General features: G+C 43.8%; 1 protein-coding gene across 1 annotated transcript; it reads left to right on the top strand.

Moving 5' to 3' along the window:
• The first annotated feature begins 117 nt into the window (after positions 1 to 117).
• prr36b (proline rich 36b) lies at positions 118 to 27,677 on the top strand. The gene is made up of 5 exons (XM_060904403.1): positions 118 to 478; positions 11,900 to 12,495; positions 12,789 to 12,879; positions 20,983 to 21,194; positions 22,660 to 27,677. The coding sequence occupies exons 2-5, from the start codon at positions 11,961 to 11,963 to the stop codon at positions 26,634 to 26,636; spliced, it is 4,815 nt and encodes a 1,604-aa protein (XP_060760386.1). The 5' UTR covers positions 118 to 478; positions 11,900 to 11,960; the 3' UTR covers positions 26,637 to 27,677.
• The last annotated feature ends 170 nt before the right edge of the window (positions 27,678 to 27,847 follow it).

Genomic DNA, 27,847 nt, shown 5'->3' with positions numbered 1-27,847 from the left:
GATCTGACATGCTACTTAGTGAGGAAGTATGCGCGTGAGGGCGTAGTCATGGCGACAGGCTTGAATTCAACAGTTCCTGGCCTGGCGCACTAGTTAGTGCGGAAGTGCGCACTGTGTTTTAGTGATGGTTGAGGAGAGAGAGAGAGAGAGAGAGAATGAGAGAATGTGGGGCGACAGCGTCTCTCCATTCTTCGTATAGCATCTCTCTCTCTCTCTCTCTCTCTCTCTCTCTCTCTCTGAAACAGGCTCCCAGAAGAAAATCCTCAGAGCTACACCTACTTTCACTCCACTGAGCGTCTGAGCGCCTCATCTTCCTCCTTCTTTTCTTCTTCTTCTTCTTTTTTTTGTCGTTTTCTGTCCTTTTTTTTAAATTATTATTTTAGTCAGAGCAGTGAAGATTATTTGTGTGGAAAACCAGGGACACCGGAGAGCTCAGTTTGGGCGTAGCTGGAAGAGGAAACAGCGGGTTTGAGCCTCGGTAAGGGTTTGATTTTTGGAAGCTAACAGGCTAATAACTTCATTTGCGCCCTTTTTACCACACATTTTTTCATCTCTGTTGTTCCTGAGGTACCTTTGGGTGACTGAAAACTCGCCTTGACGTGAACATTTCGCGTGTAAAATATGAAACAGTGTGAGTGAATTAGCAGCTGAGTGGATTTCTTTTTGTCTCAGTGACTCACAGAGATATTAACATGCAAATCTGTTTGTAGTCAGCATTGTGTGCTAATAGCTAACCACACACACACACACACACAATACACAATGTTAGCTGGGAGTGGAAAGGGGGGGGAGGCTAAATCACTATCATAATGTTTAATCTAATCTAATCTAAAGCTCTGGGTGAACCTGTTCACTTTACAGACTCATATTCCTAATTTCTCCTTCAATCCAAATGAACTTGTTGCTTTATTGAACTATCACACCCTTTCCACCACTGTTCACCCTTATTCCGCTTCTAATATCATTTACCCAGACTTCATTATCCAATCTCACCCCCCCACCCTGTTATAACACTGTTATAAAATGCATAACTCGCTCTCCGAGACACCACAGACATCATCTCCCATCGCTGAATATCGTATCCTAGTCACCAGCATGGATCTTCTCGAGCTTGATATTATTTTTTCAGTGTTCAGGCTGCTGAAAGTTATTTGCCCCTACCCCCATATAATCTCCCCTGCCCATGTCTCTATCCATCACTTTGGGTTTCTATTGTTCTGTAGCCGGGTGGCTGGATGAGACCGGTCCTCCTCCTTCTCCTCCTCCTCCTCCTCCTTTTTCTCTTCGTTCTCCTCCTCCCTTTCTGAAAACATTTTCAAGCCACATTTTCGACGATGCTTGGTTTGTGCGTACGTCCAAAACGGACGCTTTGTGATGTGCGTGTGTTTTGAGGAAGAAAAATGAAAATGGGAAAAACAGACATGATGGTTAGTGTCGTTTCCTTCCACTGTCGGGACAATAGCAAAAGGTGTGGAAAGAAAGAAAGATGGATCCTTGCTTCAGACGTCCTCCTTTTTGTAATTATTATGATGATCCCACTATATCTGCCAAGATTGTATCCCACGCTTCATTGGATAAATAATCTCACAGCAGTATGATTGGGGCAGGAAGAAACTCCAAGACCTTATTATTATTAGTCGTAGTAGTAGCAGTAGTATGTGAGGGCGTGTGTTAAGCATGAAGCTGAAGACTGATAACGCCTCGGATGCCCCTTTTGCGATCGTAAGTCGAGTCAGGAGAGCAAACAGGTTACTGTCTGGTTCGCAAAATTCTCACTGTTTCTTCTGATGATGGTGATGATGATGATGGAGTGAGCCTCATCGATTTTATAACCGTGGAAGTCTTGAGGCAGGAAGAGGTTCTGATCTCGATATCACAGCCCGTATTTTCTCGTCTGCCTTTTGGCAGACAAAAGACCCAAGATGGCCGTCTTCTTTTAGAGGCATGGAATTGAATCACAGATATGAACTCGAATCTGTTAAAAAACAAACAAACGTGCATTTGTAGCTGATATTGGAGAAGCAGTTCATCTATTTTATAGGCTGTTACCGTACGTAGAACGTAGAACCCTTTGTAATTAATCATAATGAGCCTCGCTTTTTTTTTTTTCACACAACTTTATGATGTTGCAACGTCTGGACCCGCCCACGCTGCACTGATCCTAATGTACGTTATAGTATTTAGGATACTGTCGCAGTGTGATCATCTTGATCCTGAATGAAACGTTGGATCCAGATGTCAGTGCACCGATCTGGTTGTTGTCATCATTGGTATCTTGATGTTGTTGTGTTACCGTGGAAACGCGTTTGTAATATCAATATTCACTGTTAAATTCGTATTGTTCCATTTGTAAAGGAGCTCCTTTAAGTTCCTTGCACAGTCCCATAAGCCTCCTCACTGAGAGCGACATAGCGGATGGAAAGCTCACTTCAGAACGTGGTTACAAATGTGTATTAATATAATTCAGTATGTACACTCACCGGCCACTTTATTAGGAACATCCATCCATCACTGTGGCATGGGTGTTGGTTTGAGTATTTCAGTAACTGCTGATCTCCTGGGGTTTTCACACACAACAGTCCTTAGAGTTTACACAGAATGGTGCGAAAAACAAAAAACACTAAGTGACAGTGAGTGAGTGACAGTTCTGTGGGTGGAAAGTAAACAAATGCTTTGTTGATAAGAGAGGTCAGAGGAAAATGGACAGATTGGTTTGAGCTTTTGTGCAAGGAAGGATATAGTAACTTATAGCAACTCTTTACATCCGTGGTGAGCAGAAAAGCATCTCAGCATGCAACTGCAGAAGACCACATTGGGTTCAACTCCTGCAAAGAACAAGAATCTTAGAATCAAGAATAAGTTCCTATTAAAGTGGCCGGTGAGTGTAATATACCAAAATGTAGACAATTTATCGTAAGATTATAAGACCACGTACACAAGTACAGTATATTTTATTCATATAAAGTCAAAGGCCAGTGCTTGACAATGCTTTAGCACTTTGTCATGCCGTATTTTTCCCCTTGTTCAGTCTGAAAGCTTGATATTCTGGTTGAGAAGAGTAACCCATGTATCATATCATGACGAATAGCCGCAATTGCAGGCCGGGGATCGTGCGCATGACTCGGCCGTCTTCTCTCGCCGTGCTCTGATTGGTCATCCAGCTCCCTTATTCCCAGAATAATTACGGGAAAGAACCGAATGACCCCGCGAATGTCACAACCACCTCCATTAATAATCATTGTAGCTGGCACGCGTGTCTGCAACGGAGCGATTATCTGAACCTCAACAGCCATTGATATTCTCCAGGGCGACCGCTGCGTGGCTTTTCCCAAGATGGCCATGCCAAAACGGTGTTGCGGTTTTCCTGCAGTTGCTTGTGCTCTTCCCAGATTATGTTACTCTGTTGCTGCAGTACAGATAAAGGCTCCTCAGGCCATGTGCAGTTGTTACACACGACAGTTGGCTGCAGACGGGCTTTTTCGGTGTGTTCTGGATCGTTTTAGCGGGAGGTGACCTTTGTCAGAGGTCACGTTTCTTCTAAAATCGCATGCTGTGATTTACGGACTGTTGGACTGCAGGAGGATTCGTACCATAACTTCAGGCTTACTGTGGAAAAATACAAAATGGGAACAAATTACGTTTACATCAGTTCGATATTTCAGTGTAAAGGAGATTTTACATAAATTGGGTCTCTCGTTAATCAGATACGAGGGCTGTTTGCATACAGAGCCATGGCGAGAGCCATACTCTTTGTTCAGTGTTATCAGTGAACCTGAGGTTAGGAGTCGGACCGGACAGGATTTGCATTTCCTTCTCGTTTTATTACGGTTTCCTGTTTCTGTTCTGTTCACAACACATGAAGTCGGGATAATAAAATGGAATGTATTTTAGTATGGATGACTGGATACCAGCTTTTCTTTTCAGATACAGGCAACCTGGTGTATCAGCTAACACCGATACACAGCAGATATTTTATTCTTAATTTTTTTTTTTTTACCTGAAGCACTTAAAAAGTGCATAGCCAGAACATGACTTACAAAAAAAAAAAAAACCCAAAATACCCCACAAAACACAGCTTTCGCACAAAATATAATTAATATAATTTAAAAAGTATGAATGTAAAAAAAAATGTTTTTTTTCCACCGATACCTTTTTTTTGTTTGTTTTTGACCGATGCCATTTTGTTTTTTGCTTGTTTGTCGCTGGCATCTGTGCGATACTGATCCTGTGCATCAGATCAGTACCATCTCTACATTTGAGATAAATTAAAGGAGAACTGAAGGCAAATTTTTTATTATCAAAATTCTATTTATCTCATTTTATTAAATATAGGAATGCATTTTTGATTGCTATTTTGTCGCTGGTATAGCAAGTTATGAGTATTTGAAATATGCTCTGTAATATATCAGTCCATATGTCAAAGCAATGGGCGTCAACAAGATTCGTTGAGACCTGTGCAAGACATTGTAGGACGGAAGTAAAACATACAGCGGAAATCAAAGTGACCAACATCTGCCAACGTTGTCAAAAAATGCGCGCGCCCTCTTTCCAGTGGAGATGTAATCAAGTTTTGTTTGTTTTGACAGCGATCAGGAAAGTTTGAAAAAAGTCGGCAGTAATCGTCATTTAAACTCGTTTTTGTGCAATATTTCGTTTGGAAAACAGTTTTCAAATTGGCGGCACTGACACCTGGCTGACACTTCACGTTTCGAAGTCTCGCACAAGTCTCGTGAAGATCACGCGGATAAGCGACGCCTGCCGTGGACCAAACGCACTAAATTCAACACGGCTACAAACCCAATAGGCCGATAAGTCTCATCTCATCTCATTATCTCTAGCCGCTTTATCCTGTTCTACAGGGTCGCAGGCAAGCTGGAGCCTATCCCAGGCCGATAAGTATAATATTTAATTGCAATTAGTTGCCAATACGAGTCACGATATAAGGTTACTAAACCCGAAAACGTAACTGAATAACACGTTAATTAAGAAATAAAGCAAGTTTAAAAATGACTTCAGTTCCCCTTAGTAAAAAAGCAGCCTAAAATTAAATAAAAATCTCTGGTTAAATGAATTAGATTCATGGTAACATCTAATCCTCCTAAACCTGGTTAATCTGTGCAACAATATAAACTTGTATTAGTTCTAACTCAGCTTGTCGTGGTGATTGGAAATGGAAGATATTACATTTTAAAAAGCACTGATTGGTCATCACAGAGCTTTATCAGACAGAGAGAATGATAATAGAACAGGGTTATTTATTTATTTATTTAATTTTCTGACAGCTGAAATCATATTATGATTGAATAGACCAGTTAGTTGAGTACAGTATATATTCTTGCCCCTCAATCTGGAAGGTCACATGACCAGATCTATTCACTCACTGGTGCTGAGTCAGACTGAATATTATTAAATATTATATCCAGAGTTGCTCTGGAGCTCAATTTGCTTCTCGTCCCACCGAGTTGGCAGTGAATAGAGATGGAGATGCGTGTCGTTTCTGCTCAGTACGACAGAGTGCTTTATTTATGTTATGAAGACAAACTCTGTATTAATAGGGTGTATAGTGTGACATGTGGAGTGCACATGACCCTCTGACTGTGAATATTCACTGAGTGCAAACAAGGGCTCAATAGTTTAGACCAAACCTGTTTACAGTCAAACGCTGAGAGAAAAAAACCCAAATAAAGTGGGTTTTATTATTCTTATTATTCTTATTATTGCGCCACTGCAGCAATGAAGTGCTCTTTAGTCTCCAACTCTGTCGCATGAATGGCCCTACAGTAAACGCTGCTCTGAATTAAAGGACGCCGCCAACTTTCTGTTTGCTGTCGATAGTCCGAAGCGCATCAGTTGACTCAGCTGTTGGTTCACAGTATGCTGCGTCTGTGTGTTCCATCTGTGCCATGCCTGGCAGAAAGGATGGGTAATCCTCTTTTATAGGTAGAGTACTGCGTGTGTGTGTGTATGCACCTTTCCCTTCCTTAGCTAGCTCGCCATCTTGGCTGCCTGCCACAGATGTTATCTCCACCCATCATGGTGCATGTGTGTATGAGACCATGTGCACACATGGACACACACAGAGTCCAGCGCTATTGATCAAACCCCACCAGCTGCTCCTGATCACCACTTATCTAATTTACCCCCCGGCAGAGGCTCTCACTGAGAGCAGGATAATGGGTAATGGGGTTTAGTGTTCAGGTTACAAATGTCTCTTGAGATTACCTCCTTCCTCCTTCACTGACTGGTCACGGGGACAGTGTTGATATCCGGGGCATTTAGGCTAGGTCAGTCCAAATCCGCATATCGTTCTGCAGATCTGATCTGAATCCAATCTTCCTGTTTGACTGTCCACATTATATATTGCAAGTTCCAATCAGAGCTTTGTGTCTGTTTAGCAGTCCTCATCTTCAGTCTTATTTACGTTGGTTGCTATAGTAATGACATTCTTCTGCCTGAAGGTAAAAGTAGTTGACATGAAGAAACCGAAATGGATAGTAATGAAATGTTCTTGCTTATTTATTTACCACCTGGCAATGTCATGAACCCTGGATGCAGGGTTTATGAAAATAACGAGACAACGCCAGAGACGGAGGCGGCATCCCAGATTTGCAAAAATGCAATTTGAATCGTACTTCAAACCACATACGAATGTGAGCTCGTGTGATTTTCGGCTGTTCAGGCTTGATACATATGATTGGATATACATGTAAATCAGATTTTGACTGACAGTCTGAACATAGCCACGCAGTGTAAATGCTTATACGAATAGTAATTCTTCCCTCTGCTCCAGTCTCGAGCCACAATGCTGCCTTTGTAACCGCTCCTGCTGGTCTGATAGTTCACCAAGATTAAACCTCATCAAAATGGCAACATTTGTCATGTTGACTGGTGTGGTTTGTGTGGTTTATTTGTTTGCCGGGATACACTAGTGCTCTGTTTCTCATTCGCTCTTCGATTTCTTGTCCCATAGACTGGAGGATGGTCAGGCAGATCAAGCAGGATTAACATTAGGCGTTGTACAGGGTTAACGAGCCCTGTCCTCTGTTAATCTTTCTGCCCCAGGGGGTCAACTCCCTCCAGAGTTTGTGGCCATGATGACTCATGCCCATTCAGCCACCATGTAGTATGATACTGTACGGCCTTTATCAGGAATGGTGGGATAAAGAGGCATGTGTAACACCCGTACCAGAATAATAGACTATCCATGGATAGAGAGTACAAATGATTTCCAGTTTATTACACCAAGTTGAAACATTCCCTTCTTAAAATACTAGGATGCTTGGGGAACTGAAATGGTGTTCATCAATGCCACGTGGCTTCCTTGGTCTGCAACAAAAACCTACAGTACAAGGAATACTTATCCTGCAATTGGACAGAGCACAGGTGCCCGCCACACATAAGCTGTTGGCCTTCCAGCCAAGTTACGGCAACAAAGGTACATCCTTACTCACTACCAAGTCCCACTCCTTTCTAAAGCCCTTGGCTTTCCCCCAGCGATTCGGTTTTGTTTTCCCACTTCCCCCAGCAGCCAATGGCCTCAAAAAGGCATTTGTTATGGTCTGACATCACCACCTGTAAAGGCATCCCAACTCCTTCCTCTTGGCCCCCTCCTCCACATATATTCTGGGAAGAATCTGGTGGAGTCCAGCAAGCTTTGTTTCACAGTGGTTTGTTTGTGCGCCAAGCCAAGGCGGCTTCCTGACCTTCTGGCCGAGGGTGTATTGAGAATGTCCTCGGATTTTGTAAATACGAACATAGAGAGCATCATGTGCACCAATCCTCCCCTCTAGCAGTAGTGATATAACACTTCCTTCCGAAGTCTCATGATGAGTCGGATGACATAATAAATGTGTTGGATAATGGTAGTGGTGATCACAGCAACAGCAACACGTACCCTCGTTGGCCATGGAGTACTTGTGCAGTTGTGAAAGACTCCGTTTGTTTAACGAAAGGCAGCTCTGTTCCATGGCTTGCTCAAGGGATGAACATTCATGTGGGGCAGCATGATACTTCTACATCAGACCTCTTTAAATACTAAGAGATGAATATTTTGGAAAGTAGTTCAGATATGTCCAGAGGTGCCAACATCTATTTGTGGCATTTGTGATTTTTGGCCCCTTGCCACAGCGATATGGGAGACAGTGCTTTTGCTATCAGTGCTTTTGCTTCTGATAGCGGTTACTTTCATTAATTCACAAGCTTTGTTCTGGTGAGCCAATAGAAAACAAGTGGGTGGGACTGTGTTTGGTAGAAAAATGGAAGAGCTGCTTATTATTAAGTAGCACTTACACCAGACTTGTGCCTCACTGGTTTCTTATGGCTGATTGGCCCACATCTAAAAAAGAATAGGTCTCTAAACCACTGACTTACACTCACTGGCCACTTCAGTAGGAACTTGTTTATTCTAAGATCCCTGTTCTTGGCTGCAGGAGTGGAACCCGATGTGTTGTTCTCTCTCTGTTGCATGCTGAGATGCTTTTCTGCTCACCACGGTTGTAAAGAGTGATTATATGAGTTACTATATCCTTCCTGAACCAATCTGTCCATTTTCCTCTGAGCTCTCTTATCAACAAGGTGTTTGTTTACTTTCCACCCACAGAACTCTCACTCACTCACTCACTCACTCACTCACTCACTCACTCACTCACTCACTCACTCACTCACTCACTCACTCAATGTTTTTTGTTTTTCACACCATTCTGTCTGTGTAAACTCTAGAGACTGTTGTGTGTGAAAACCCCAGGAGATCAGCAGGTTCTGAAATACTCAAACCAGTCCATCTGCCTCAAACCAACACCCATGCCACAGTGAAAGAAAGTCACACTTTGAGATTGCAATGTTTCCCATTCTGATGTTTGAACACTGTGAACAGTAACTGAAGCTCTTGATTTGTATCTGCATGACTTTATGCATCAAGGGATCAGCTGATTAGAGAACTGCGTCAAGCAGCAGGTGGATGGGTGTATCTAATAAAGTGGCCAGTGAGTGGACAATCTTTGAATTTTGTGATAAAACACTTTTTCTATTTCTTGCCTGTTTTTCAGGCTCTCAAAATGAACATAACTTTTGTACGATTTCGGTAACTCATCCAATCATTGTTGTGCTGTTCTTTGATTACATTAGTACCATCTGTTGTATTGTTTCAAGGACAAGAAGGTTCTTGTGGAAGGTACCTTCTTTGGTTCATGACTCGTCAGACTGCTAATCAGTTTTTCCAGACCACAAATGTAGGAAGGATCTCTGGTCCATTTCATTAGGGAATGGAAATTACACAGTGGTCCTGTGTTCCTTTAGGCATTTCGGATTGGGGATTTGGGGGAGGGTCCACTACGACCTCCGGTGGACATGGCTAGTGTGGAGATGCTGGACAGAGATGCTGCATTGTCTCACTCTGGCATTCAGGGATTGGCTGCGGTTAGCTCAGGCACCACGGTGCATTAGCCTGGTCTCAGCAAAACGCCAAACAGTGATAAATTGCTGATGATTACTGGGTCAGAAAGCTTTAGCAGCACCCCTTTAAAGTGCCAAACCAGAGCTTTGGAGAAGTGAACAGCTGATCTTCTTTCCCAGAAGCAGTCATACAGAACTAAGGATTTCTGCATCATCTTTAGCTTCATGCAAATCCCCCCCCCCCCCCCCCCCCACAGTTCCTCTATTGATGCTATTTAAAGAAAAGCCACAGTGACTTACAGGCCAAAAAAACCCCACACACTATGGACTGCTATAGCGAGCTATTTATCAGCGCTATTAGCACTGGCTGGTTTGTTTAGTTGCTAGCAGTTAGTGTCGGATTGTTGAACACTGGGTGCAAGCCACCAACACAGTACAGCCAGAGCTGGATGGCATTAGCTCGCTCGTTCCTGCTGGGCCTCATTCTTCATTTATTCAAGTGGTGATGCAGACCAGTTCTGCTGTTGCTTTTCCACTCAGGGCACATCCGAAGGCACATTCAGAAATGCATTTATTCATATATGCGTACACCCCTGTGTCGTGCATACCCTCGAATCATGAGAACAGAGTGCAAATTGCCCTTAAAATATGCTGATGACCTGATTAGACAGTGGCAGCACTCAAAGGACCTCGTCTTCTCATCTAGTAGGAAAGGATCGGATTTGTTGGAGGATGGCCAAAAAGGAAAATGATGTAGGATGTTCTCAAATGGGAGTCGTAGAAATCTTTTTCTCCTTTCTGGAGGAAGTGTCATATATATTTTTTACAGGAAGCAGGCCATGAGGTGGTGTGTATGTTTTGCAGAGAACGTGGCTGATTGGTTCATTGCTACACTGGTAAAGAAAGTAATGGGTCAAAAAAGAAGCTTTGACTTGCCATCAGTTTGGCTAAATCCAATCTATCAGAGAACAGATGGTAAAAATGTCTAATTTCCGAATAGAAAGAGGATTTCTTGTGATTTAGCTGATGGTCGGTGTTGGACTTAATGCAGTCTTATCTTATAACCTTTACACTCCTACGCAACTTACATCCCCAGTCCATGATATTAAGATTCTCAGTTCTGTTTGTACTCATCCAGCCATGAATGTAGAAAAAAAAAACCCAGCTCCTCTTCCCACTGCGAGTGTGTAATTTATTGCTCTGACGCAGGAAAAAAGAACCTCATCTCATCCACGCCAGCGCCCTTTAACCAGAAGGAAGACGACGGGACAGCAAGGGCGCCGCCGATGAAATATTTTACACATATCGTGGTCTCGATGCACAGACGACTCTCAGAGTGAGGGGGCTGATGGGGATCAGTTCCTTTTCTGGAATAAGGAGTTGTGTTTCTGCTTGACGGATAAGAGGCTACGAGGCGTGTTGGCGCTCACAAATAAACAAAAACAAGTCCTCTCGGATAAGAGACGTAGCTTCTGGGATTGAAGCAGAAGTTCTTGTGGTTCTTGTGACTAAAGCCACACGTTTTGCCTGGGAAAACCCAGTCTCTCTCTCTCTCTCTGTCTATGCTGATGTTCAGAAGTGGAGTTAAAGTGAGCCAGCTCTGTCTGGCAGTGTGTGTGTAGATACAGGGATCATCTCCCTCGAGACCATTCCCTCTCTTCCACTCTCCCCCACTTTTCTCTCTCTTTCTCTCTCTCTGGGTTTCCTCAGCTGTTAAGGCCATCTGTCCAAACACTCCTAAGAGCACTAGCACAGATCTTTTTGCTGCACAGAAGGAGGGAGGAGGGGTGACTGAAAGCAGCGCGTGGGGATGTGCATATAGCTCTTAAAAAGGAAAGGGGGGAAAAACAGCAGCTCAGGCTGACCAGGATGATGTAATGATTGTGGGTGTGGGTGTGAGAGAGATGTATTCAGCGCGGAAGTTACAACATCAAGTGACCTTCTTTGGGTCCAACGGGACCGCAAGCTTCTTTTTTTCTTTTCCTTTGCACCCCCCCATGGACCAAACCACATCCTCTGTCTGGCTGCACCAATACAGTTTGCACCGTAGATATATTTGTACATAAAACATCTGCATCAGAAAGGCATGATGGGTAACAGGGGTTTGCAGCCAAGGCTCAGACATTCACAGGGGTATTGCGACTCTAATACAGACCACTTCATTTTCTCGGTCTTTGAAATGGAGCCTTTTGAGAACTGAGACAGTCGGGGCAGAGATTATTAATGTTCCATGTCAACCGTGAAATAATGGGTCGATCCGTACACGTCTGTGTACTCGGTTGATAATTAACAACACGCTACCATCACAATCCTTTTATTCAATCCGAAAGCACACAGACAAGTTTGTTAAGTTGTTTTTCTAATAGTGATTTTGATTGTGCTTCTCTGACCCTGATCCTGAGAATGATTCTCATTTTAATCAGATCATTCTTCAACCAAGGGTTTTTTTCTGTTCAAACTTGTTTGGCACTGTCTTGATTCTCACCCTGCACCGTTGTTCCGTTTGCAGGTCGTTCACTGTACCTGATAGTCCTTACCTAACTGCCTTACCAAGTTCCGCGTTTCCCAAGATGAAACCAGACGGGGTTGACTCAGGAGCGACGGAGCCGATGGTAGCACTAGACGCGGATCCTGTGATCCAGGGAGAGCCAATGGGGGAAGGCCAGGAACAGGCTCCGCCTGCTTCACAAACGGAAGAAATGGAGCAAGGGGAACCGCAGACGACTGAGACGCCTGCGGCCGCCACCAAGCCCAGCAAGGATAAGCCTGTGGACCCGAAAGCAAAGGCAAAGGGTGTCGCCAAAACAAAGACGTCCACCACTGGCGCTCGTCCCAGCACCACTCAGAGCCGCATGACGAATGGAGTACAGAAGCCGCCACAAGCCAACGGTGTTGCCAAGAAGACCGCCACTAGCGCGGCTGCTGAGAAGAAGACGACCACCACAGCTTCTAAAAAGCCTGTCGGTGCTGCGGGGGCAGTGACCACCAAAACCGTCAGCAAGACCACAGAAAAGAAGTCCACTGGGGCACCAAAGACCACTGGGACGGCACAACCGGCCAAGAAAACATCCGTCAATGGGGAAAAAGCCAAACCAAAATCCACAGGTAGGCGGAAAGACATGCTGTTAAAGGACTAACATATGTTAGAATAATGAAAAAGTCCAAATGGGTACCAATTAGTATTGCGCAAACATGTTTTGTTTGCTGTTTGTTCTGGTTGATTAGATCAAGTTCATGTTGCATTTAGGATTTTTTTTTTCAAATTAATCATAAAACTAGGAATAGCTGTAACGTCGCCATAGCAACACAGAGTATGAAAATAGTCATGTATTAGCATCCATAGACGTTCTTGCTAGCTATTTATTTAAATTGTCTTTTAATCTTTTTCCTCATACTAGGTCCAGTCTCCAGATCTGCGACTGCCACCACCAAGCCCAGCACGACCTCCTCTCCCAAAACCGACAAGCCACCTGTCTCCAAGACAACCAGGTAGGCCTGTCATTGGTGCAGATGTTACCAAGCAGCGTGCCAGATGGAGGATGTTAATTAGGATGGCAGGGTATAGTGTTGGGTTATGCATGAAAGCCCTTTGCTCTCTTTCTCTCTGAACTCTTTATATCAGCCCATGTTACTTAGCATTAGCTTAGCATTTCAGCATCTGGACACGAAAATGGCTTCTGGGAAATGTCTGGCTTTGCTCCGATAGTCTTGCCAAGACGCGCAGGGTTTAGATCAGAGATTACAGAGATTACTCCGTTCAGAAGATAAGACCCGGAGACGGAGAGCAGACGTGGCGGTGTGTTGTGTTTGTGTGCAGCTTCAGCGATCAGTTCAGATTATCGTGAGCGTGTCCATCTCGTAGAAACAAACATGGCCGCTCGGCGCCTCTGCTTGAATGACACTTTTGTCGCTGAGCCATGAGGAGGAATGTCCTGAAGTGCTCCAGTGGTCTCTCGCTCTAGTGTGTGTGTGTGTGTGTGTGTGTGTGTGTTTTCTACTACTTCATGATTAAACAGTAAGCTTTTTCTGTCCTAATTTTTTTTTTAGTGTTTACTTCAGACCTGACAGTTTCCCTTCCTTAGTGTCACTCTGTGCTGTTTTCTGTTTTGGAAAGAAAGCAAAAAAAAAAAGGATTTAGGTGAAAAAAAACCCCAAACAAACAAACTCACAGACAGTGAGGAGGATCGTAGGATTAATTAAGCTTTCTCTTTGCCAAGCTGTCCTCGTTTTGGACGAGCGTCAGCGTCTGAGACAGCCCCATAAATCATCTGCTGTTAACCGTGACCTTGTTTCAACTCTTACTTTTGCTGATTCTACACTTTCTACCTTTCCTTTTTTTTTGCATGGCGATTATATTCGCGCACGTTCCTCAGCTCCAGATGCACTCTTTATATTGCAGTATGTTCTTTGCATATATTCTGAAACATCATGTCATTCGAAACAGATTATGATCAGGCACAGGTGATGAGAGTCGTGTGCACACATGGCTTCTGTGTTGTTATCTTTTTCTCCTTCTTGTTGAGGTTGATGTGGTGCGGCGACGGTGCATTACATCATCTCTTAATCTTTACAGGCTCTTACTGGCCTTATTGGAAGGTTGCGGTATGAAAGAAGTATTCGGTCCTGTCGTGTGCGACGATTATACCCAGACACCAATGACGCGATGTTCTCATATGTTTGGATCAATCCTGACTTTTCATATGAGCCAAATGAACCAAGTGTGTGTGTGTGTGTGTGTGTGTGTGTGCACGCGTGCGCGCAATTATGCTTTTAATATTTTTGCCACAATGCAAATGCATTTGTGTGGAGTGTGTGTGAGAGAGAGAGAGAGAGAGAGAGAGAGAGAGAACGTGTTTGTGTGGGACTGTGCGCGTGCCTGACGATGTTGGCATTTCTATGTCTGCATGTTGGAATTTGTGTGTCAGTTTTTCTGTGGGTGTTTGGCATCTCTGTGTGTGTGTGTGTGTGTGTGTGTGTGTGTGTGTGTGTGTGTGTGTGTGGAGAGAGAGGGAGAGAGAACAGCTCTGTTGTAGAGAGCACTGATGAGCTTTAACCTGTTGTAACCCTGTATCATGGTGTCGTGTAGCGTTTTAATTAACACACACTCGGTAGATAAACAAGTGACACTGAGGCAGTGGGCGTGAACTCGGACATGTGAGCTCATACTGAGTCACTTCACATTACACTGGAAATCTCTCTCTCTCTCTCTCTCTCTGTGTCTGTCTTTGTCTTTCTCTCTCTGTCTTTCTCTCTTTCTTTTGCTCTCTGTCTCTCTCTCTTGCTCTCTGTCTTTCTCTTTTTCTTTCACTCTCTGTCTCTGTCTTTCTCTCTTTTGCTCTGTCGCTCTCTCTCTCTGTCTTTCTCGCTGTCTTTCTCTCTGTCTCTTTTGCTTTCTGTCTTTCTTTCGCTTTGTCTGTCTTTCTCACTCTCTGCCTTTCTCTCTTTCTTTCGCTCTCTTTCTCTCGCTGTTTTTCTCTCTCTCGTTCTCTGCCTTTCGCTCTCTGTCTTTCTCTTTCTTTTGCTTTCTTTCTCTCTTTCACTCTGTCTCTCTCTCTCTCTGTCCTCCTTTCTTTCTCTCGCTCTCTGCATTTCTCTCTTTCTCTCTCACACTCTCTGTCTTTCTCTCTTTCTTTGTTGTCTCTCTCTTTTGCTCTTTCTTTCGCTCTTTGTCTTTCTCTCTGTCGTTCTGTCTCTCTGTTACACTTTCATTCTGTCTATCTGTCACGGTCCTTTTCTTACTGTCTTTCTCTCTCTCTCTCTCTTCTCTCACTCTTTCTGTCTGTCTTTCTCTTTATGTTTCTCTGTCTGTCCGTCTTGCAGTCTCTGTCTTTCTATCTGTTTCTCTCTCTTTTGCTCTCTTTCCTCTTCCTCTATCTTTTGTCTCTCTCTCTCTGTTTCTCTCTTTTTCATTCTTTCTGTCTCTCTGTCGTGGTCTCTCTCTGTCTCTCTCTCTCTCTCTCTCTGCCACTGCACTACATCTAATCACCAAATGGATCTTGCAGTAGAGGAGAGTTGGGTGTGGCGGGGACTGTGTGTGTGCGTGTGTGTGTGCGCGCACGCTTGATTGAGTGATTCTTTGCTTCATGCTCTTCAGTTTGTTGGCCAGCTTTCTCCAGCGTGTGTTTAATTCAATGCTGCTGTTCGGCCCGTTCCTGTTTTCCCCTCGTCCGTGCTGTGATTGATGTTACAGCAGCTCTCTCTCTCTCTCTCTCTCTCTCTTTCGCTCTCTCTCCTGTGCTCACTCTGATCCTTCTTTTTTATTTACAGGAAGAGTCTCAGCTCTCTGAGCACACACGGGGCAGTATGGTGATATCATATTGTTATTGTGATAAATTATTTCACAATACACTTTTCTGAGATATGGCTGATATGGTCAGTGTTTATAATTAGACACAGTCAAAAATATCAGAGCCAGTCAGGTTCCAGTCTGCAAATACAGCACAGATTTACCACGGAACAGTGGCGGCAAACGGAGGGTTTGGGGAATTATTAGCGTTTTTTGTGGAACAAGTAGAACAAATATTTTAGTTTTCCAGACAAGCTTCAGGCCACTTTAAATGACAGATGCAATTATTATACAATTCTAAAACGATGAGCCAGTTGACTGTTTTTCTTTTTTTCTTTCTTTTGTAAGCATGTCAGGATTTGTCTGTTTTTATATTCCGAGTTAGTTTCATGTATCTGCTCGATCTGAGAAGCGTCCACACACAGGGGAGGTGTTCAGATTTGGATCGATGCCTCGTTGGCGGAGCTCCGCACGTGTCCCTGCTCTTTTCGAGGCATTAGCAGAATCCGTTTAAGGGGCTAAAGAGTCCCGGTTGCATAATTAAAACTTCATTGCTTGTTAGTTGCCAGTTCCCTTCAGCTTCACGCAGAGGTCTCTGTCTCTACGTCTGCCTCTGCGTACTCGATCATCTACGAGGAAAATTCAGCACAAGTGTGAATTTGCTTAATTTGTTGTGAATATTCAGACTTTCAGCGTTTCTGCGTTGACTAAAAGAACACAGTCGCCATGTCGGCGCAAACGCCAGATGATTCACGCTTAATGGTTAATTCCTAATGAGTCGGAGTTAATTTGTAGAAAGGAGCCTCGAGAGACACATGAACTTTAAAGTGTGTGATATGTGTGTGTGTGTACTCTGTGCTCTTGTTGTTTATTCAGATTATAATCTAAATTATATTCGTTTTCCTCCCAACTAAGGAGCCACGGATCCCAGTGGCCTAACCGATGGCAACATCAAACTTTTATAGACACATAAAATATGAAAACAGTGTCCTAGTTTATCTCGACCTCCTCTCTGTAACATTGTGCACGATTTACTACTAATACACTGCGAATAAGAAGCATGATTTTACACAGGACATTATCTGAGGGGCGGAAAGTGACACTAATATCAAGTTTTATCATCTTTAATCACATAAACAGTGTGTATCATGTCGTTTCTCCTCTCTGTCATGGTACATTTGAAGCAAACAGACATTAATTCTCTCTCTCTCTCTGTCTCTTTGTCTCTCTCTAAATCGAATCAGATATGTCACTAGTGATTATGCAGACTGGTTTGAGCCGGGGTATTTAATGGTGTCCCTGTTCCTCCTCTTCTTCCATATCGAATATCAGTTGTGGAAGTTTCCTTCTGTATGATGAGCCACTCTCCAGGCCTCCATGCCATGGTTCATCCCCTGTTCTTCAGGCTTCCAGCCACAATCTGCAGTACAAAGTCAAATTACAGGCAAAACTTCACTGATCATGAGGCTGATGACTTGGTCCTCAAAACTTTCAAGTGTCCCGGAAATCATAATTGGTGTATCTGAGCATACATCAATACGATTGTCAATAAACAAGACAATAATTAAATAAATAAACAAACAAAACAGAAAATTAGTTTGGGGGTTCTTCTTCTTCTTCTTGCTGTTCCCGTTACAGAGCTCCATAGCGGGTAATGTCCCTCCGTCTCCTCCTGTCTTCCATATCTTCTTCTCTTACACCAACCGTCCTCATGTCCTCCTACACCACATCCATAAATCTCATTTTCACTCTTCCTCGTTTCCTTCTACCTGGCAAATTCATCTCCAGTATTCTTTTCCCAATATACCCTGGATCTCTCCTCTGTATGTGTCCAAACCATCTCAATCTCGCCTCTCTCACTTTGTCTCCAAGCCGTCCTACATGTCCTGCCTCTCGAGTATATTTATTGTACATGGGGGATGTGCTCGGTTTAATTTTACAGTTCATAATTTCTGGGAAAATAATATTGGGTAGAAACGTATACGTCATGCCTCCAGGGTGGGTCTTGCTCCACAGGAGCATTATATTAGTGATTTTTTTTTTTTTTTTGGTCACATGTACATTAGAGCACAATGAAATTCTTTCTCTGCATTTAACAACTGGGGATGTGAGCACACACACACAACCACACTCAGAGCAGTGCTGCAGCTCCCAAAGAGCAGGTGGGGGTTAGGTACCTTGCTCAAGGGCACTTCAGCCATTCCTGCTGGTGCAGAGAATCAAACCAGCGACCTTTTGGTCTTAAAGCTGCTTCTCTAACCTTGAGCTTCCCCTGTAGTAGTTTGTTAACTCATGAGCAGAAGGAGCAGTTGATAAAAGCTCTAATTAAAACTCTTTACTGTTCTCCATGTTCAGGTATCTTGTGTATCTTGAATGCTCTTGGCGGTCATGTAATTTAGTCAAAATGTCAATGTTCCACCATTCCCGCTCTGACTTCCTGTATCAAAAGGAAATGTGTCAATGTTCAGAAACAAATCAACTCTCAAGCCATTTCATTGCGATTTTAACAATTCAGGATTTTGCCTTCATGCTCGAACTGTCTTCAGTGATGTTAGGGCACTGTGCATTTATATTCCATCTCAGGAGTTTTCTTTTGTTTCTCCAGACATGTCTGACAAACTCCTCGGCTTCTGTATAAAATAAGCTGAATAAGGAAGACACCCGTTTTTTTTCTTCTCCCTACTTCACACTGCTGAGACCATTCTTCTTTTATCTCTGCATAACCAGCCTTTTATACCCCCGGCTCTATGTGTGTAGGACATGAATGTCATATGTGTGATATTCCCTCTCCCTTCCTTTCACCAGAATACATGCTGAATATTCAGCAGTTGGAACCACACTGGTTATTTTTGCTTGTGCTTTTTCAGCGTTGAAGATTAAAGTGACTCGTGCTGCTCTCCCTGTCTTGTCATCCTCACTGGCGCTCTTGTTGCTTCAGAATCTTTATTTAGAGCAGGCTGCCAGTGGAGCGTGGATTAAGGAGATCAACCAGTCATGCCATGCCTGTGGGATCTCAGTTGCTTTTGTCAGGCCTGATGTGAAGCCCAGGCCCTACAGGACCACTTACCAGGCAGACAGCTTTAGTCATGTGGTCCTGTGGGTCACTGTGGGGCTTGATTTGTAGGGGTGAAATGGTTTGTATCAGGTTTGACAGGATTGTTTCATTCCTGTGTGTTTGGGGAGTCGGTTCTGCTTCAGCACCCATGGAGCTTAATTAGAAAGGGATTACAGGGATTAAGTGATGAATACAGATAAGTATGTCTGGTTTGTAGGAGGGCAAGCACTAGAGGAGATGATGAAAAGTAGAGACCAAGAGCAATTAACACGGCCACTAATTAATGAACAGGACGATGCCTGGGGCTTTAAGGAACTGTCTGAACTACATTCACACTAGGAAGTTGGACTTTTGTTGCTTGTACTTCATCTGTTGTTGGTCCGACTTTTTTTTTTTTTTGCCAGATTTGTTGGCAGGTTATCAAAGCAGGCTCACTGTACAAGCTAGTACATACACTCACCAGAGGCACCAAGGATCTTAATGCCTCTATACGCCGATCAGCCATAAAATTAAAAACACTGACAGGTGAAGTGAATAACATTGATTATCTCATTACAGTGGCACCTGTCAAGGGGTGGGGTATATTAGGCAGCAAGAGAACACTCAGTTCTTGAAGTCGATGTGTTGGAAGCAGGAAAAATGGACAAGTCTAAGGATCTGAGTGACTTTGACAAACTGTGATGGCTAGATGACTGGGTCTGAGCATCTCCAAAATGGCACATCTTGTGGGGTGTTCCCGGTATGCAGTGGTTAGTACCTACCAAAAGTGGTCCAAGGATCCAAAGGACAACCAGTGAACTCGTGACGGGGTCATGGGTGTTGAAGGCTCACTGATTTGCATGGGGCACAAAGGCTAGCCCATATGGTCCAATCCTACAGAAAGGGGATCCCTACACCATGAACTTTTTCAGCAGTTTGTGCTACAGTAGCTCTTCTGTGGGATTGGACCATATGGGCTAGCCTTCGTGCCCCGTGCAAATCAGTGAGCCTTCGACACCCATGACCCTGTTGCTGGTTCACCAGTTCTTCTTCCTTGGACCACCTTTGGTAGGTACTAACCACTGCACCCCAGGAACAGCCCATAAGATGTGCCATTTTGGAGATGCTCAAACCCAGTCATCTAGCCATTACAATTTGGCCCTTCTCAAAGTCACTCAGATCCTTACGCTTGCTCATTTTTCCTACTTCCAACACATCAACTTCAAGAACTTGCTGTTCTCTTGTATGTACTGAGAGGCCATATAGTATGTGGAACTTTTTCTTCAATTTTTGCATGACAAACACTAAATGGGAACTAATACGAGCTAAAATTGTGAGTGGAGAGCTGAAGAAATGTCGGACAAGACCCACAATAGGATTGATCTGACAACTCGTTCGAGCCAGTCATGTGGATTTGTCACTTTACTACATCATACTCAATTTGTATAGAGTTGAGAACATATCAGATCAGATGTCACGCTGTTGCTTTGTGGGCTGCCCCGTCCCTGAAATCATGGCTCTGTTTCGCTCATGTCCATAGAAAATGAATTTGTTGTCGTAGGATGACTGGGATTACCGATACACACTTACTCATATTGAACACAGAAATGCTTTCTGTTTCCTTGAAATGTTCAGAGCAATCACACAGAGTGCCTTACTGTTCTCCAGAGTCTTGAATGTACATTAAGTTGAGTAAGTTCTGACTCTGACTGGTTTAGAACTTTGACAGATCATTAGGGACAGCCATCCTTTCTACTCTTTCATCAGAGACCATATTAAAATGTATCTGGTCCTCATTCATCTGCATAATTCTGACATCTGTGATAAAAACTAGGTCAGTAAGAACAACAGCACATCTCATGCTATCCTCATAAGACCATAACTTGATTTAGGCGATCTTACAAACTTTAAATTTACTCTGTTAAAAGTCCTGGCCCAGTTTTCAAAACAGGAACAGGTGACCCGATCCTATCTCACATTCCTCTCTGAGCTACATATAAATAAAGGACCATGCCTTCTTACCTCCTTTCCCACTGCTGTGCTTCCGTGTATTTTCCTATCATTCCTCCAGGGCCCAGATCTGCATTGTGTACATTGTGGCTCAGGTCAAACACAGCACCATGATCACAACCACAGAGTTTATTAACCTCAGTGCTATACTTATTTAACACACTGATATACTGTTTTGTGATTTGAGCAAACTCCTTTTGTACCACAAGTTGTTTTCTGTTGATACTAAATGCATGTTTTCTTTCTGTCATTACTTCTCCAGGCCTTCCACAGGTACCACAACTTCTCGCCCACCTTCTGCTGCATCAAAGTCAACTGCCCCGGCTACATCCAAGACACCAACAACTGCATCAAAGACCACTCCATCTGCAGCCAAAACGACCACCTCTACTGCTAAACCATCACCTGCTAAAACTCCCTCTGCTAGTCGAGCTCCAACCACATCCACAAAGAGCCCTACACCCGTCAAGAAAGGTAAATAAAAGGAATATTGATAACCTTAAAGGAAAGCATTGTCACTCTTCAAGGAAATGTTTTCAATTTTTTCCTTCCTTATCTGGATTTTTATAAATTAGACAAGTTTACTTATTTGAGATGTTAGCATAAGTCAAGTGTATGAACTTAAAATGGGACTTGTGTTAGTCCCAGAAGAAAACTAATCTGATACAAGTGTTGCCAGGCAAAACAAACCTCTCCTGGTAGCGAGGATTCTAATTCTCTTTTGCTCTCAGCCAGTCAGAACACACCGTACTGCTCTCAGCCAATCAGAACACACTATGCTGCATGATTGTTACACTCTTACATTCATACAGCATGATGACATAGTGGCTACTGCCTCTTTATGAAGCAGTAGCCACAAAAACCTTGACCAGATGACCCCCAAAATGTTGGAAGTTCTCTTTGAGACCAATGCTCATCTATTCTGAAAGTTTCTTGAAGATTGGTCCAGCTATTTTCCCGTAACATCGTTTACAATAAAACAAAGAAACCCAACCGAAAACAATACCTCGTCCCCTGGTGGACTCCGTTCCAGGCGAAGTAAAAATCACAGAAGTAAAATATACCAAGTGTCTGTACTTCATATTATTCTACTCTTACCTCTTACAGTTTTCGAAACTGAAACCTCCGAACTGAGGCTGACATACACAATTTATCGCCATGACCGAAACTCTTATTTCCCGGAAATGGTCTGGCGCTAGAGCTCAGTGGAACACACTTTCCCTCTGTAATAAGCATAAAAACGTCTGAAAGCGAGTTCTTTACTCTAGTCCATTTATTTATAATTTATATTTATAATAATAAATCAGCAGAGCGGGAAAGTTTTTATCAATGGGGTTTAAAAGTGGGCACGGCCCAAACTCCTTCCTTTGCATATGTAAATGAATTAAGAAACCATCCAATGACAGCAGTATATGCAAATGAGGCAGGTAGTGATCTAATCAGCGTGTTTGTGGGAGGAGTCTTTCCAAGGCAGTGCAGATCCAAGGCAGATGACCCCCAAAATTTTGGAGGTTCTATTTGAGACCAACGCCCATCTATCCTGAAAGTTTCATGAAGATTGGTCCAGTCGTTTTCCCATAACATTGTTTACAAAGAAACAAACAAACAAAGAAACCTGACCGAAACCGAAACTCTGTCCCGGGCGATGTAATGAAACTCTATAGGCAGTTATGTACATAACATTTAAAATAAATATTTAAAGGGTGTCATATTAATTAAAAATAGATGAAAAACCTCACAAATAAAGAACTAATGGACTTTAGTCTTCATTATTTCACATGACCTTTTATGATTTGTTTTATACAGTATAGAACATATCTCCGTCTTCATAGCATTCAGATATGAATGTTTTTTCTTTCTTCAATATTGATAACAGACACTCTGTTTGCCATATGCTTATAAGAACACTCTTTCCTTTGCCATATGCTTATCTGTTTAGATGCAAGCAAGCCAGCCACCCCAGCAGCCAAGAAGTCGACTGCCTCCCCTCTCACTCGCCCTGCTTCTACAAAGACCAGCAAGCCTGATACCCCAAAGGCAGCCACGCCAGCCAAACCGGAGGCTGTCTCCAAGAAACTTTCTACCCCCAGCAAGCCAGCAATGGAAGCCAAGGCGAGTAAGCCTAAGGAGAGCAAACCCACTCCATTAAAGGAAAACAGTTCTGCCCTGAAAACATCTAACGCTAAGAACAGCACAGCCAAGACAGCCAGCCCGAAGAAAGTAGTGGGTAGCAGCACTCCCATGCCAGTTAAACGTGGCCCCAAAGATGCACAGAAAGAGAGAGAGAAAGAGGCCGTAGCTCCTGCTGTTGAGACTGCTGCTGCAGTTGAAGCTGTGGCTGTTGCTGCTGCTGCCACAGCTGCCGGCACCTTTGTCGCAGTGACAGACAATGTATCTGAAGTCCTGCCTGAATCCAAGCCTGAAGTTGCACCTGAACCCAAGATCGATATTTCACCAGAACCCAAGATCGATATTTCGCCTGAACCCAAGATCGATATTTCACCAGAACCCAAGCTTGTAGATGCACCTGAACCCAAGCTTGAAGTTGCTCCAGAACCCAAGCTTGAAGTTGCTCCAGAACCCAAGCTTGAAGTTGCTCCAGAACCCAAGCTCGAAGTTGCTCCAGAACCCAAGCTCGAAGTTGCTCCAGAACCCAAGCTCGAAGTTGCTCCAGAACCCAAGCTCGAAGTTGTTCCAGAACCCATGCTCGAAGTTGCTCCAGAACCTACTTCACCACTTCTGATGGAAACCAAGTCTCAGCTTGCATCTGAAACAAAGTCTGAACATCTGCCTGAAACCAAGACTGAAGTAGAACCTGAACCCAAATCAGACCTCCTATTGGAAACTGAGTCTGAATTTACACCTGAAACTGTGTCTGAACTTCTGCTTGAAACCAAGCCTGAACTTGCATCTGAACCCAGATCAGACATTCTGTTGGAACGTGAGTCTGAATTTATGCCTGAAACCAAGTCTGGACTCTTGTTTGAAACCAAGCCTGCAGTTGTACCTGAACCCAAATCAGAACTTCCATTAGAACATGAGCCAAAATATACATCTGAACACCTGCTTGAAACCAAGTATGAATTTGCACCTGAAACCCAATCAGAACTTCCATTGGAAATTGAGTCTGAATTTACATCTGAAACTAAGTCTGAATTCCTTCTTAAAACCAAGTCTGAATTTCCCTCTGCCCCTGAATACAAGTCAGAACCCATGTTGGAAACAGAATCTGAATTTGCCCCTCAGTCCAAGTCAGAACCCCTGTTAGAAATGGAGTCTAAATTTACCCCTCAGCCCAAGTCAGAAACCCTGTTGGAAACAGAGTCTGAATTTGCCCTTCAGCCCAAGTCAGAACCCCTGTTGGAAACAAAATCTGAAGTTGCCCCTCAGCCCAAGTCAGAACCCCTGTTGGAAACAGAATCTGAATTTGCCCCTCAGCCCAAGTCAGAACCCCTGTTGGAAACAGAGTCTGAATTTGCCTCTCAGCCCAAGTCAGAACCCCTGTTGGAAACAGAGTCTGAATTTGCCCTTCAGCCCAAGTCTGAACTACTGTTGGAAGCGGAGTCTGAAATTGCTCCTGAAACTGAGTCCCAAACCCTGTTTGAAACTAAGCCTGAAACTCTGCCTCTACCAGAACCCACAGTTGAATCTTTGATTGCTACTGCAGTTGAGGACATTGAAGCACACACTGAGGAGATTCCATCAGATACAGAAGAAGAGACACCTGAAGAGGTGGTGCCACAGCTGGCAGCTCAGCTGAATCTAGGCAGTCTTGAGCACCAAAGTACTCCTTCTACTCTTGGAACAACAGTCATGTCACCACCATCCTCTCCCACTGGAGAGTCTCCTGCACATGTGGAACCCCAGATCTCTGCTCCAGTACAAGATATATATGCTGCCGATTATCCATGGGCACAAAATCAGCCCATGTCCTCAAGTGATATTACCACTGAGAATCTGGAGCAAGAAGAGATCACGGTCCATGAGGATCTCCTGACCACCATGGGGTCTGCAGCAGAGGAGGCAGTGGATGTAGGGAAATGTTTCGGTCTTGGAGTGGAGCCTGAGCTGTTGAGTAGCTCTTGTGTGGAGCATTTCAGCGGTGTGTCACCTACCTCTCCTAGTATGGAGAAGGAGGAGGCAGTGGAAAAGGCAGAGGAAGAAATCAATGAGGATGACCATGAGGAGGAGGAGGAGGAGGAAGAAGAAGAAGAGGAACAGGAGAGGGAGATTGTAAAGGTTCAAGCAGTGCCTGAAACACAGAATGTGGAAAATTTTAAGCTTGGATTATCAGAATTTAACAGCTCCAGTAGTGGCATAATGCAATCTGATGATTTTGGCAGGATCGTAGAGCAGGAGCAAACCAAAACAACCTCACCCTTCCAAATGGAAAGTCATGATAGTGATGAAGATGGAGAGGACTTCTCTCTGAAAAAAATGGAAATGGAACAGCCATTTATGGGCCCACCTGGGATCAAATCTTTTTCAGATGAAGAGGAGGAGGAAGAAGAGGAGCAGGAAAAGGAGGACATGGACACTGGCCCAGAGCATATTGACAAGCACCACATGGACTTTGGCCATGAGCAAGCTGGTGATAACCACATGGATGTTCACCTCAAGTTTGAAGAAGAGGAGGAGCATGAGGATGAGGACATAGAGATGGTTAGTGAAGGCCAGATGGAGAGTGGAAGCAAGATTCCTGGGAATGTTGATGAGGATGACTACGATGAAGGATATCTAGACAATTTGAACCGCACTGCTCCAGCTCCCTCAATACCTATGACTGCAGCCTGGGGCCCATCCAACCCCTTTGCAGACACCTGGGCTCAGCCAACCTCCATCAGCATAAAATCCAGTCCCTTAGACATTAAGGCAACCGATCCTGAGACACCCACAAAGTCCCCTGCTGAAACTTGGCTGGAGAAGCCTCTAGGTCATTTGACTGAACCACACCTTGAGGTCCGTGAAGAGACTGAGAGCTCAGTCCCAGTGGATGGAGCTAACCTTTGTGTACCTGCAATTGGTATGTCCCAGTCAAGCACCCTTAGTGGAACGGCCCTGGTAGCCCACAGCAGCAGCGAGACCAGCACACCTGAAGAGCTGCGGGACTATGACAGCAGCTCAGGTGTGGAGTCGCGCTCAGATAAGCAGCAGACGCCTGTTCCCACAGCCCAGCCCGACCAGGAACAGGACCTTGGGATTCACCTGGAGCGTGGGGATGGGGAGGAAGAGGAGGCAGAGACACTCCCAGCAGATGAGGTCCTGGGTGATGCTCCAACTGCACCAGCATCTGTCCCATCATCCCCTTCTACTTCTGGGGATGAGGCAAGTGATACTGAAGGAGAGATGCAAATCAATGACCCTGATGTTCCAGCTGATGACACTGCAGCCATAGACAGTCCTACTGCCTCCCGAAACCTCCCTGCCTTGGAGGAAGATGAGGAGGCCACTGACATGCAAGCTGTAGATGAAGACGGTGGGACCCCGCAGTCTGCCAACTCTGTAGCTTCCTACGGCTTTGACTGCTCAGTATCCAACTCCAATGCCCATTCTACTGCTGAGAGCTGTGGTAAGAGCCCTGGGATTTTTTCCCTGGAGAACGAAGATCAGCTTCCAGAAGAGGCTAAAGATCCCTCGCTCATTAAGGAGCTGACCTTGCCTACTGCAGCTGCTCAAGCTGAGGATCTGGGTTGTCCTGTAGACCTGCTTCCCCTCGGTCAGCAACGAGAGTCGCATGCCAATCCTGATGACGAATACCTGCTGTGCGGGAAGACAGGAGCCAGTGCTCTTGAAGAATCTGATTCGGAGTCTCCCATGCATCTGTCTCCCCAGCATGGTGACAGCACCGATGGTCAGCCACCTTACTACTCTACCATTTGTGATAACACTGATAGCTATCTGGAAGGTAATGTATAAAGTCCCTGAATGGAATGCACCTTTTCCCACACCCTTCCCAAAACAGCACCCTCTCTTCCTTTTTTGTCGTTTGTTTTCTTACCAGTCCAGGCAGTGGTGTAATGAAACAGGGGAAAATTGGACATAGGGGGATGGACTGTAGGTTTATCAGTGCTGCTTTCTCTTTCTTACTACTATTATAGTCATGGTTATGATTGTATGGCTTAAATTCCTGTATGTACAATAGCTATTCTCATTTTCTATTAGAATGTACTATTAAATAACACTGCATACTACAGCACCCCTGAACGTGGATTGATAGACTGAACTGTTGTGAAGTCCTGAGTAATGAATAAGGAAAGCAAAAAACAGAACAAAAAAGAAAAGAAAAAAGGATCACATTGGACGGACTCTATCTATGTTTGTATTTATCCTACTGTTTTTACCGAGCAAATGTCAAATGAGTTGTTTTTTATACTTGTTTTATTGTTTATTTTTGTTAAGTTCCCAGTTTTCTCTTGCACTGTAGACGTATCCTTACATCTTTTTTTAAAACTTGTTCCTGTGTCAAGAACTAACTGTTTTAGCACTAACTAAGGATAGATCTTCTTCCAGAGGCTTTGCACTTTGGGATTTTTTCAATGTAGGGAATTGTTGGAATGTTAGATGGCAAGCAATGTTTTGTTTTTACATTTTTTTCTAGTATAAAAAATTTTTCCAGCACATTTATGTGAAGGATAACTTATCAAAAATCACATACCACAGCTTTTTAAGTACTCCGCAGTAATCTGGTTGTGTTGATTTGCAGTAGTTGGACATTTTAATTTTGGCTCAAATATTCAATGTGGTGGGGAAAAAATGTCACTCGTGTTTAAAAAAAGAATGACACTTGAATGAGGGTGACAAATATCAGACATTTGGATTGGAAGTTGCATGTACAACTAATTGCATTACTGTAATACTGTTCAAGACCTATTATATCAGGATGATCAAAAATAATAATACTGGTTCACACTAATTAAAAGGTTTTTCAAAATTCCATTAAACATCATTTCAAGGCCATCTGTTCCCGTTTCTTATTTCCTGCATGCTGCTAAAAAGCTTGTCCTTACGTTTTGAAGTTTGGTGTCCATTGAGAAGTATTCACATGGTGTCTGACTGGGAACAAGAATGGTGTTACCTCCTAATGGAATTTTGATGAAATGACAACCCTGGTGTCCACACCCATCATC

Source organism: Neoarius graeffei, chromosome 22 (genome assembly GCF_027579695.1).
Source record: "Neoarius graeffei isolate fNeoGra1 chromosome 22, fNeoGra1.pri, whole genome shotgun sequence".
Taxonomy (NCBI): Eukaryota; Metazoa; Chordata; class Actinopteri; order Siluriformes; family Ariidae; genus Neoarius; species Neoarius graeffei.
The sequence above is the reverse complement of the archived record's forward strand: the minus strand, read 5'-3'. Positions and strand labels throughout refer to the sequence as shown.